We start from the raw sequence: 12,150 nt of genomic DNA, 5'->3' as shown, positions 1-12,150 counted from the left end.
AGAAATCATAGAAGTCAATGATCCTTTTTGGTAATCTGGAGGCCCTCATTGAGGTATAAGCTTTTTTCAGCAAGCCTTGCTCTAATACCACGAAAAAACTTATAAAGCAAAGATGAGAAATTATTTACCATCTCTGGAAACTTTTCTAGTCTACGTAAGGCCACCATTGGCGTTAGAGATAGTATTCACTGTACTGTTATTTATAATGTACAAACACTTTCCAAATATTTCTCCTATGAACTATTTTGCTTCATTTCTATACACACATACACACACACACACACACCCACACACAAACATACACGATGTTGTATCCTTGTATCCACAGTTTTTAAAATTTCCATGGCCGAACCATATTTTACTATGCACCAAACATACACGATGTTGTATCCTCATCATGCCTATCCATTTCACTATATTGTGTGATTAACACAACATATATATTGATGTCATCATGCCCTTTGAGACTCTATTATGCGCTTCGCGATCATTAATGCTCATTACCTAATTGTGGTATATTGAACAACTTTCTTTCCCTCGATTCCATGGTGCCCAATTTGTAGTTCAATTAGGTAAGGTACTCGTCCTGTATTTCGATGCACAAGCCGCAGTGGGTGCTTAGTATCCGAGGCCCGAGAATGAACAAAGAGTTACCATATACAGGAGGATAAACTCTGCAAGAGCTTTCACGGTCATATATATATATATATATATATATATATATATATATATATATATATATATATATGGCGGCAGCCTCGGAGTTGCAGCACCCTCAGTGATGTGCAGCCGTACTGATTGAAGTTCAACCTGTACTCCTCTTTGGATTCGGCGTCAACGTTGATGCAGATTTCCTCGATCATTAACCTCTGAGAAAAAGACTTGAGCCAATAGTTGATCTCCTGCTTGATTGGAGCATCTCGAAGATTGTATCTGTTTCCAAGTATACAACAGAACATGAGAGAGGGATGGAGAGAGAGAGAGTGGTCTCTTTCCAAGTATACAATAGAATAAGACAAGTGACAGAAATCAATCTGTTTCCAAGTAACGCAACAAGATAAGAAAGAGAGAGAGAAATCTGCAGTTTCCAAGTATACAAAATGCAGGACGAAAGAGGCAGACATGATAATGACAATGATTAAATAACATGTTGAAGAGAAAGATCATATGGTGTATTTATAATCTGCCATACTATATTTTGTCAGAATTTCAATTTCTACCAGCATTTTTTTTTATAAATAAAGAAAAATATACATAATCCCCAAGATTCATTGCTTTCCTTTTTTTGTGATAGAGAGAGATCTTAGGTCTCTTACCAATATTCGGGAGGCATGTAGAATTCAGAAGATTTTAGATTGAATTCTTGCGAGTTGACAGTTGACTAGTACATTTAAACCATACCCATATGCTCAGAATTCTGGAATGCTGAAACGTTCAAGCGGCTTCCGACCATCCCGGATCGACAGGAGACGGGTGACTGCTTCAGTAAAGTTGCGTCTGGCCTGTTTCTGAAACGACCGGCGAAGCGAAGGAACGGGGAAATCGGCGATGTCGAACTCCAGGGCCGGCAGTTTGGGCAACAGACTCCTCCACCGACCTGTCGCGGCGCAGGTTCTTATCGTGGACTTGAGATCCAGATGCCTGAGAATTTTAAGCATGATGGTCTCCTTGAGATCGGTGATTCGAGTAGCCCTTTTTCTTCTCCGAGGCATGGGCGCTGAAGAACGTTGCAGGAATTAGGTACCTCCGCTGCATGGAGAAAAGAAGATGTATGCCTGTTCTTCTTAGATATGCTGATCAATAGTCTTCATTCTTTCGATGAAGAAAACACAACAAAAAACTGAAGACACTCTGTGGCTTAAAAAAGTGCAGTGCAGACCAATATGAGACTTCCTAGCTTATCCCACATTTTCTGGATAAAAAGCAGCTCCAAGAAAGACCAAAAGAAATGCATGGTTCGTGATTCTCATAAATCTTGATTTGTTTTGATTGGAGAAATTGCACAATCGAGCACCCAAGAACCCAGTTTCTTCTATAGCAAATCGAACAAGAACAAGTTAGATGAGCACAAGACATACTATTATTCCAATGTTCTTATCGCAAGAATGCTCTCCACATGAACAAATTCCATTGATGGATTCGCCTCCACCATGTGGATTCAAGCTGAAGACTTGGAAAGGGAGCGTCTACGAGCACAATGCAACCGGAAGTTCAGATGGTTCAATGAAGGTAACGGGTAAAGGATGCAAATAACGAAGAAAGCAGAAGTTGACTCAATGTCCATGCAAGAACATGTAACCGACAAAACTGAAGAAGATGAAAATGAAAGACTAGTGGTCAGCCTGGAAGAGCATCATACCAGAGAGAGCAAGAGTCAGGGAGGGATGCGTGTATCCTTGAAATGACGGCGTGCGTTATTCTGCACTGATGCTCGATCGATCTGCCTCCCTGGTTCTGCAATAATGGATACAAGAATTATCAGAGAGAGAGAGTACTGCTGGTGACTGTAATAGGCAAGTTAAAACGAAAGGGTCAAAATCTCCCACGGCGCTTGGCTGAGCTCTGCAATTATCTCGAGCTTTTGATGAACTTGAGATCGCAAGGCTCATTTTCAAGTGAACCAAAGCTTAAATATATGAATGCTCGGTTCTTTTAGCTTCTCTACAAGTTTAGTTGCCTTCTTGAGCAGACACATTGAAAAGCATAAAAAACCTTTCTAGATATTAAAAAACAGTAAAAATAGATATACATTTGACACCTTTGTATAATTGGCAAATGATCAGACTGCCTCTTGCCACCAATTTGATTACAACTGACCAAGTTAGGCTGGTTCAAGCCAGTTTAGCTAGGTTGATCATGTGTGTATATATATTTACCTAAGGCTGGGCGCTGGGCCGGGCCGTTGGGTGACATCTTATCACCACATTTTGTTTTTAATGAATTTTCATTTTGGCGCTCTCTTTCTCTCTCTTCCTCACCTTTGTGTCATGGTTGAGGGTCTTGGAGTTGCAAGATTTAAAGAACATATTATTCAGGAAATATTGGTGGCTGAAGCACAACTAACAGCAGACCACCTACCTAGAATCTCTTCAAGTATTACTAAGGCATTACAGTTAAGTTTCTTGAAGCATGGTTAGAGAGATCCGATTAGATTGCCCCGAGGGAGTTTGGCTCACCGCTCAGGCCAGCCACCAGGTGGGCAACTAACTGGTTCGAGTGACGTGACAACCTTACTTGGGCAACTCACTGGTTGAGTGGCGGGACAACCTTTTTGCGCTACTGAGTAGGAATAAACGTAGGCATAGGGTCGGCTCGACACCTGGAGCCTGAACTTGGGTTCAGCCTGACCATTAAAACGGGAGCATGAGCTTGATTCGGGCCCAACCGGATTAAATTTAAAAAAATATATTTTTAACATAAAATAATATATAAATATAATTAATTGTAATAAAATAATATATATATATATATAAATAAAAAAATATTAAAAAAATTATCAGGCTCATTGGAGCTTATCGGGCCCATTCAGGCCGGCCCGTACCTTTAACCAGGCATGGGTATCGGGTACTTGCCGATGGCCCGGCCCAATACCCAGCCTTATATATGTATATGTATACATATACATGATCAGTCTAAACTGACTTGAACCAGCCTAACTTGGTCAGTTGTAATCAAATTGGTGGCAAGAGGCAGTCTGATCATTTGCCAATTATACCAAGGTGTCAAATGTATACCTATTTTTATTATTTTTGAATATCTTGAAAGGTTTTTTATGCTTTTCAATGTGTCTGCTCAAGAAGGTAATTCAACTTGGTAGAGAAGCTAAATGAACCGAGCATTGATATATTTAAGCTTTAGTTCACTTGAAAATGAGCCTCGCCGATCTCAAGTTCATCAAAAGCTCGAGATAATTGCAGAGCTCAGCCAAGCCCCGTGGGAGATTTTGACCCTTTCGTTTTAACTTTCCTATTACAGTCACCAGCAGTACTCTCTCTCTCTGATAATTCTTGTATCCATTATTGCAGAACCAGGGAAGCAGATCGATCGAGCATCAGTGCAGAATAACGCACGCCGTCATTTCAAGGATACACGCATCCCTCTCTGACTCTTGCTCTCTCTGGGATGATGCTCTTCCAGGCTGACGACTAGTCTTTCATTTTCATCTTCTTCAGTTTTGTCGGTTACATGTTCTTGCATGGAGATTGAGTCAACTTCTTCTTTCTTTGTTATTTGCATCCTTTATCCGTTACCTTCATTGAACCATCAGAACTTCCGGTTGCATTGCGCTCGTAGACGCTCCCTTTCCAGAGCCTTCAGCTTGAATCCCCATGGTGGAGATGAATCTATCGATGGAATTTGTTCATGTGGAGAGCATTCGTGTGACAAAAACATTGGAATAATAGCATGTCTTGTGCTCATCTAACTTGTTCTTGTTCCATTTGCTATAGCAGAAGCTGGGTTCTTGGGCGCTCGATTGTGCAGTTTCTCCTACCAAAACAAATCAAGATTTATGAGAATCACGGATCATGCATTTCTTTTGGTCTTTCTTGGACCTGCTTTTTATGCAGAAAATGTGGGATAAGCTAGGAAGTCTCATATTGGTCTGCACTGCACCTTTTTAAGCCAGAAAGTGTCTTCAGTTTTTTGTTGTGTTTTCTTCATCGAAAGAAGGAAGACCATTGATCAGCGTATCTAAGAAGAACAAGCATACATCTTCTTTTCTCCATGCAGCGGAGGTACCTAATTCCTGCAACGTTCTTCAGCGCCCATGCCTCGGAGAAGAAAAAGGGCTACTCGAATCACCGATCTCAAGGAGACCATCATGCTTAAAATTCTCAGGCATCTGGATCTCAAGTCCACGATAAGAACCTGCGCCGCGACAGGTCGGTGGAGGAGGCTGTTGCCCAAACTGCCGGCCCTGGAGTTCGACATCGCCGATTTCCCCGTTCCTTCGCTTCGCCGGTCGTCTCAGAAACAGGCCAGACGCAACTTTACTGAAGCAGTCACCCGTCTCCTGTCGATCCGGGATGGTCGGAAGCCGCTTGAACGTTTCAGCATTAGGTAAATTTTGTAGCTAGCTAGGAATCGGATGCAACGCCGCTGCAGAATTTCTTAGTGCAGTTTCACTACAAAATTTAATCAATTAAAAGGTACTTTTCCAGAATTCTGAGCATAAGGGTATGGTTTAAATGTACTGGTCTACTGTTAACTCGCAAGAATTCAATCTAAAATCTTCTGAATTCTACATGCCTCCCGAATATTGGTAAGAGACCTAAGATCTCTCTCTATCACAAAAAAAGGAAAGCAATGAATCTTGGGGATTATGTATCTTTTTCTTTATTTATAAAAAAAATGCTGGTAGAGATTGAAATTCTGACAAAATATAGTATGGCAGATTATAAATACACCATATGATCTTTCTCTTCAACATGTTGTATACTTGGAAACAGATACAATCTTCGAGATGCTCCAATCAAGCAGGAGATCAACTATTGGCTCAAGTCTTTTTCTCAAGGTTAATGATCGAGGAAATCTGCATCAACGTTGACGCCGAATCCAAAGAGGAGTACAGGTTGAACTTCAATCAGTACGGCTGCACATCACTGAGGGTGCTGCAACTCCGACGCTGCCGCTTCAATCAGCACTGCTCCTCCATGGACTTCCCCTCCCTCACCACTCTCGCCATAGCCAACTCCCACGTCACCTTCCTCTTTCTCCAGTCCCTGCTTCGCGACCTCCCCCTGCTCCACACCCTCTCCATTTCCGACTGTTCGTGCCTCGGCGCGGAACTCCCCGTGGAAGCTCCACACCTGATCAAGTTCTTCCTCAGGGGCCGTCCTCCCTTCGAATTCAACATGCCCAACTTGGTCTTGGAGGAGGTCGAAGACGTTCTCCGTCTCTCCCACGAGGAAAGGCCAACTGCTCGACTGGACATCAATCCTCTACATCCGTCGATGCTGATGCGCAGAAAATTCATCATCACCTATGCATTTTCACGCCTTCGTGTTGTTCGCTTGCTGATCCTCACCGCGAGAACACTTATCGTGCGTTTGTTGCTTGTCTCTGCAATTCCATTTCTCTGAGTTTCTCTGCATTAATTCCAAGCTGCAAATATCATATTTGATCCTTACCAACTTCATTACTGCATCGGTTGCTCTTTAATTCATTATCGTTTCATGTGGAGTTCATACTTACGTATAGCTTCAATCAAACTGCGATGTATATATGAATGAATTCAATCGTCTATGTATTTATTCTGTACTTGTCCGTTGTTGATTTCCCTTTCATGGAAGGTTATCGGGAGGTGGTGCTATCTGTACCTGTTGCCGGAGTTCCGGAACCACTTATCGGGTGTGGAGGAAATGGTGGTGCAGGGAGCAAGGCTCACAGTAGAGGAGTTACGCGGGCTTGGCACACTTCTCGAACGATGTTCGAATATGAGAAGCATTAAAGTTGAGTTTCTGAATCGAATCTGAATCCAATTATTATCAATGAAAACGAACAAGTTCCCATCTGGCTGGTAAACCTACATATCTGAAAATATGAACCAAATTTTTGAAATGCACAATAAAGAATCTAGTGACTTCCAAATCGAGGTATGCATATACATGCATACATGTGTTATGAACTCTATTTGCACATTAATCTAGCTAGTTCTGTATTTTCATTTATTCTTTGTTTCCTTTTGTTCCTAACCTGAATGAGATGTGATTCATACAATTAGTTTATCAAGTTGAAAGTGTTAATTGGTGATTACTTCAAATTTTGGCTCAGTTGGACGTATCTATTAGTGGCAGAGAAATAGAATCAGTTAATAGTTTATTTTCTAAATTTTGATCTTATGTTGAACGCATTTTTATGTTGATATCAAGTAAAAAAGAAAAGGATTTGCAACCCAAATTCCTAAAGTCAGGTTTCATGCACAAAACTTTTTTAAGGCACATTTGCGCACATGTCCACATATAGAGAGAGAGAATTAATGAGTTAAAACTAGGTTCACTTGGAGGCCTCCCCTTTTTTCCTTGCTCTGTCTCTCTTTCCTTAATTTTCTCCACAAAGACTAATATTGACAGGCCTACAAACTAAAGATACTTGAAAAACCAATCTCAAATATTAAAACCAATCTCAAAATAATATTGGTTTAACTAATTATATACATATATATATATATAACGTGGTTTCATGTGCTTTTTTTTGTATTTTTATTAGTTCGAGATGAACCCGTCAGAGGACGGAATGGATCCACGGTTCGTGCTAAGGAAGGTCAGAGTTGCACTCGCATATTTGAGGACGTTGACTATGCAGCAGTATGGAGGCTATCAAAGGGACGAGGAGCTCGTCCGGTACTTCCTCAAGGCGGCGCCGGGACTGACGTCCATAATCATCAGCCCATCGGCGGAAGCGCGGCGCTCCTGGGATCTTGTGGTTCGATTGAGGCTGGCGGTGGAGGAACATCGGGCAACCCGGCCGGACCGTCTTACCGTGCTACTGGAATTCCCCGGCTGGGAACTCGATTGAAAAGCCAAACTAAACTACTCCAACCCCCCAACATGTAAACTCTTCCGATCAATCGATAGTCTGATCTGGTCCCTTTTGTTTTTTAGATTTTCGCTTTCGACGTTGTTGCTCCTAGATCTTTTACTGCTCCCATTCACGTGATTAGCTCAAACACAAGCTTCCTTTTTCTGTTGTATTCATCAAATCTTCCATTAACCTTGCAATCAAAATGTGGAGAAAGTTCCAGTTCTTGATCGGTTTGAACGAAGATTTTTTTTGAGTTAGTCCCCAGATCCTTTCTTATATTGGGGAGAGAGAAGCGATTGGGTTTCATTTGGGTATTGATCGAAGCAACTTCAAAAGCCCGACGAACCCGAAGAGAATCCAATTTGAGCGAAAAAAACGAATCCGGTCCAAATGAGCGCCCCAGTCTAGAGATTTATCCGAGTGATGGTATCTGGATCGAGTACCTTTGAACAATCCGATCCATTCACAGCCTTATTTGCCCGAACGAAACCTTGCAGTGCGAGCCCCGTGGCTTCAGTCCGCGTTCACGTCAATCTTCCTTTCCGTTGAGGGCGCCGATTTTCATCCAATCCTTAGTGTTTTCTGGGAGATTCAGACGGTATGCATGTTATTTGTTTTTTTGAAATTTCATTTCGCGAGATCAAACTTTGTGGCATGTAGGCATCTTCTTCAATACCCTTTCTGTTTCTCTTGATAGTTGATGTAGCAGCAGCAAATTGATAATTAAAATTTTGGTGGTTTTTTTAAGTTCATAATGGCTTGTTTGAGATGGCAATGATCGTTGAGAGATGTATATTCATTGTTGTGGAAAACAGGGGAAAGGTTGTTGATGAAATGATTAATTTTAGTTGTAGTCCAACTGTTTGTTGAAATGCCTGAAAGAAGAGAGATCATTCTTTGTTCAATTTTCTTGCTTATATATGAACTGGACTACGCAAATGAAGCTTCATATTGTGGTTCTCTAGCACTGCTTCTTGATATGCAAGCGCCATGCTTTCTTTTGATTACACCATAATTGCTTCTTGCACGCATGTACTCATTAAAAAGGTGTATGTTTATGTGTGAGTACTTGCATGTGTTTATGTATTATTTCTTGCTCTTCTGTTTTCCCTTCATCTTCTAGTACCCTGATGCATGGCACGCTCCCACAAGAAAGAAAAGTTGCTTCTCGAACACAAGAGAGTGAATTAACAAGTAACATTTGTTCTCTGTTGTTACGCCTTCTAGTCCTTCTATTAAAATGGAGAGTGAAGAAGATCAAGTTAAGAAGGCGCGAATAGTTGAAGCTCGAGCTAGGAACATCAGTCACAATGTACGTTGTACAGAGTGTGGAAGCCAGTCTATTGAAGACTCACAGGCAGATGTTGCAATTCTCCTTAGGAAGGTAATTTCTTAGATAACTTTCAAGGCGTTGATGCCAAGGAAAATCTAGGAAGAAGTGCATTGTCATTCTAATTTAATATTAATATCCATAGCATTACATTTTGCACATCTTATATGACATTTTTCACTTCTTACAGTTGATCAGGGATGAGATTAGGGCTGGCAAGTCTGACAAAGAAATTTATAAAAAACTTGAAGAAGATTTTGGTGAGACAGTACTTTATGCTCCACGTTTTGACATTCAGACTGCTGCAATCTGGTTGTCTCCGGTAATTATTAGCACATTTGCTTACCTTTTTTAGTTGTGTTGCCTTTTCCTTCTACATGAAAATAATCCTGAAGCCTATGCTTGATGATCTAAATAACATGGGTGTGGGTGCAAGTATGGTGGAATGGTTTGGCCATGGAAATTTTAAAAAATGTGGGTACATGGATACAACTGTGTGTGTGGGGTGTGTGTGTGTGTGTGTGTATATATATATAGAATTGAAGCAAAATAGTTCATAGGTTCATAAATGGTACATCAAACAACAAAGTTCATCAAACAACAAAGTTCCAAAGTAAATAATTGATACAAATAATTTTATTAAATTAAAATTAAAACAATGACAAAATAAGGTGAAAGGTTGAGACTTGACAGCTTTCACTCAAAATTTTGATGAAACTTGGTCTAACCCAAATCTGATCGGAAAAGTGCCCAAATGGTCCCCCATACCCGTGTCTAAGAAGTGCAATACTGGCAAGTCTGGCATGGATACGGAAGATTTCTTAGGTACCGGTGTTACATAGTCATTGATGCATGAATAAATTGGTTAAATTTTGGAAGCCACATCTGAAGTTGAAAATCACACCTAAGTTTTCAAATTTGTTAAGAGCATACATAATGATGTCTGTCAATTTATCCCTAGCTCATCACTAATTTAGGTTGAAGTAAGTGTTAATTCATTAATTTGCATTAGCCTCCGTAGCTATCCCAATAATACTAGCACATTATTAACTATATCCAAATCCTTTCTTATCAATATCTAAATTATATAAAAAGACTTCTTTATTAATTTTAAAAAATTATCCGAGAGAAACCTAGGCATAGTTACAGCTAGGTGTAAATTCCATATAAGTCTTTAGAGGATATAATGATAATTTTCATTAATTTGACTGCTAGCAGAAATAATTTGTTGGATCTTTTTAACATTGGAAAAGCTGAGTTTTGGTTTAATGATGTTGAAATGTTAGGTGTGTTTTTCATTATCTCCAAATTTTTAAGTTTGTTTTGAAAATTTTCCTTAAATTTTTAATGTGCAAAAATCCTGTGTTTCTTCTGCCCTTACTTGGAACTTGGAAGGTTGGTTGTCGTTGACTTTGTAAAGCCCTATGAATTCCTCTTTTGACTCCTTCAGTCCTTTTCTATTATGATAACTGACTGTTGACATCATCTTTAATATCACCATATGTAAAACCAATTTCTAGGAAAAGGAAATTGTTATGCTTGTAAAAGTTATATTAATTCTAGGTTTTTTCTAAGCCTACATCAATTTCTGGAGCTTGACTGGTGGTTCTATTCCAGCTACCAAGATATATTGTTGCCTGTCATCTTGAAAATAAGCCACAGGTGTATCTTAAATGGTTTCTGAGGTTCCCTCTTGAGGGCCTGTAAGAAAAGGTCTGGAGATTTCAGAATTAAGATTGGTGATTGCAAAATTCTGAAATAGCATGAACATTCACCATAAATGAAGTCGATGTTGAGCTTCATTGCATGGCTACTTTAATGTTTGATCCCATACCAGTGTTCATTTTTGGAGATGTACTATTGCCCAAGGTATCTGATCTAGATTGGTGCCACCAGTCTAAAAAATGTACGGATTTTTGTCTCATCTCGCCATCATCCTGCCTTCATGTACTTTCTGCTTTAATTCTATGAACAATATTAAAGCAAATAATTAACAGCTTATGGTTCATTCTTATTTATATGAGCAAATAAAAGGATTTGGACCGAACATATAAAACCACTCTTCACTGCATGTATGTATCCATCTTCTATGGTTTGAATATGACTGTGCACATCTTCAAGTGCTGAAATAACCATTTTGAATGGTAGTAATTGGATGGGGAACAGAAATTGTACGTAGATTCAGCTAACATGTGGCTGCTGCTGTTGTCTTTTCCTTTTCTCTACAGTAAAATTCATATGGTTGCATTAATTTCCTTTGTCTTGCACAGTTTGTGGTAGCTGGTGCAGCTGCCGGAGTCTGGGCTTACCAGAGACGGAGGCAGAAGACAAATGTGTACGTTATGACATTAGACCTTGTGAGAGGCGTGCCGTTGACAGTAAAGGAGAAGCAAACGATACTGGACCTCTTAACACCACCACCTGCTGAGAGAAGGTGGTGGTGGCAGCAGCTGTTTAACCGTGGAACATAAGATCGTAACTTGGCTTCTATCGCTTATCCTAAATCTGTAGCTACGTTCAAAGCTTACGCCTTAAAATTATGAACTATGAAGTTCGCCGTCTGAAAGCTTTTGTTACACGCGGCTTCTGTAAGTTATGGTTGATTCGTGGCATGATATAATGATCTTGCGCCTGTTCATGCTAGAGAGTAGACAACAAGCCATGGCGACCTGTGCTTACAGTTGCCGCTGTCTCAGTCATCAAAAGTCGGTTCCATTTATAATCGGTTTTGGTTGTTTTATACTCTACATGTCAGCAATTACTAACTCCTAACTGATGGAACATAAGAGTTCAAGCTATAGGAGGTTAGACTAGCTGATCATATCTCTCCAAATCAGAATGGTGAGTGCCTGACACTCTTTGTTCGATGTTGGTCTACTGTGCACGTTATGTGTGTGTGTGTGTCTCTCTCTCTTCCTCTTTTCAAAAAGTGTGAAGCATAGCTAGTTGGGCTCAAAAAGCATTAACAAGTGTGTCTTATGTTCATGTTCGATTTTCATGGGTACTAATAATCTTCTTCAGGCAGTGTTGAGAGTTGAGCCGAAGGGTTGCATAATTGCATTAAAGGGCTGAAATGGCAGGGGTTGTGTTTATCCACCCCTTATGATGCTTTGAAGTCCGGTCGTGCATTGCATCTAGAAAAGAACCCTTCCTTGATTCAGGGGATCCGGGTACCTAACAGAAATGAGTTACTCCCTGATCCAATCTTTATTTCCACACTTCCTGAAAGTTCTTCCAGTTATGCAAATCTTCTAGAAATGGTTGACGGACTCTTCTAGTCTCCCCGGTGTCCGCGG

At 40.3% G+C, this 12,150-nt stretch overlaps 2 protein-coding genes across 2 annotated transcripts; both read left to right on the top strand.

The window, feature by feature from the left end:
- Nucleotides 1-4,768: 4,768 nt before the first annotated feature.
- On the top strand, nt 4,769-7,518 carry LOC116246023 (F-box protein At3g59000-like). The gene is made up of 4 exons (XM_031617700.1): nt 4,769-5,061; nt 5,151-5,178; nt 5,451-6,044; nt 7,210-7,518. The coding sequence occupies exons 1-4, from the start codon at nt 4,769-4,771 to the stop codon at nt 7,516-7,518; spliced, it is 1,224 nt and encodes a 407-aa protein (XP_031473560.1).
- On the top strand, nt 7,359-11,721 carry LOC116252270 (cytochrome c-type biogenesis CcmH-like mitochondrial protein). The gene is made up of 4 exons (XM_031626426.2): nt 7,359-8,122; nt 8,752-8,908; nt 9,045-9,176; nt 11,125-11,721. Exons 2-4 carry the CDS (start codon nt 8,765-8,767, stop codon nt 11,323-11,325), a joined length of 477 nt encoding a protein of 158 aa, XP_031482286.1. The 5' UTR covers nt 7,359-8,122; nt 8,752-8,764; the 3' UTR covers nt 11,326-11,721.
- Nucleotides 11,722-12,150: the final 429 nt, after the last annotated feature.

This window comes from Nymphaea colorata, chromosome 1, assembly GCF_008831285.2.
Source record: "Nymphaea colorata isolate Beijing-Zhang1983 chromosome 1, ASM883128v2, whole genome shotgun sequence".
NCBI lineage: Eukaryota > Viridiplantae > Streptophyta > Magnoliopsida > Nymphaeales > Nymphaeaceae > Nymphaea > Nymphaea colorata.
Note: the sequence above shows the minus strand (reverse complement) of the source record. Positions and strands in the feature narration are given on the sequence as shown.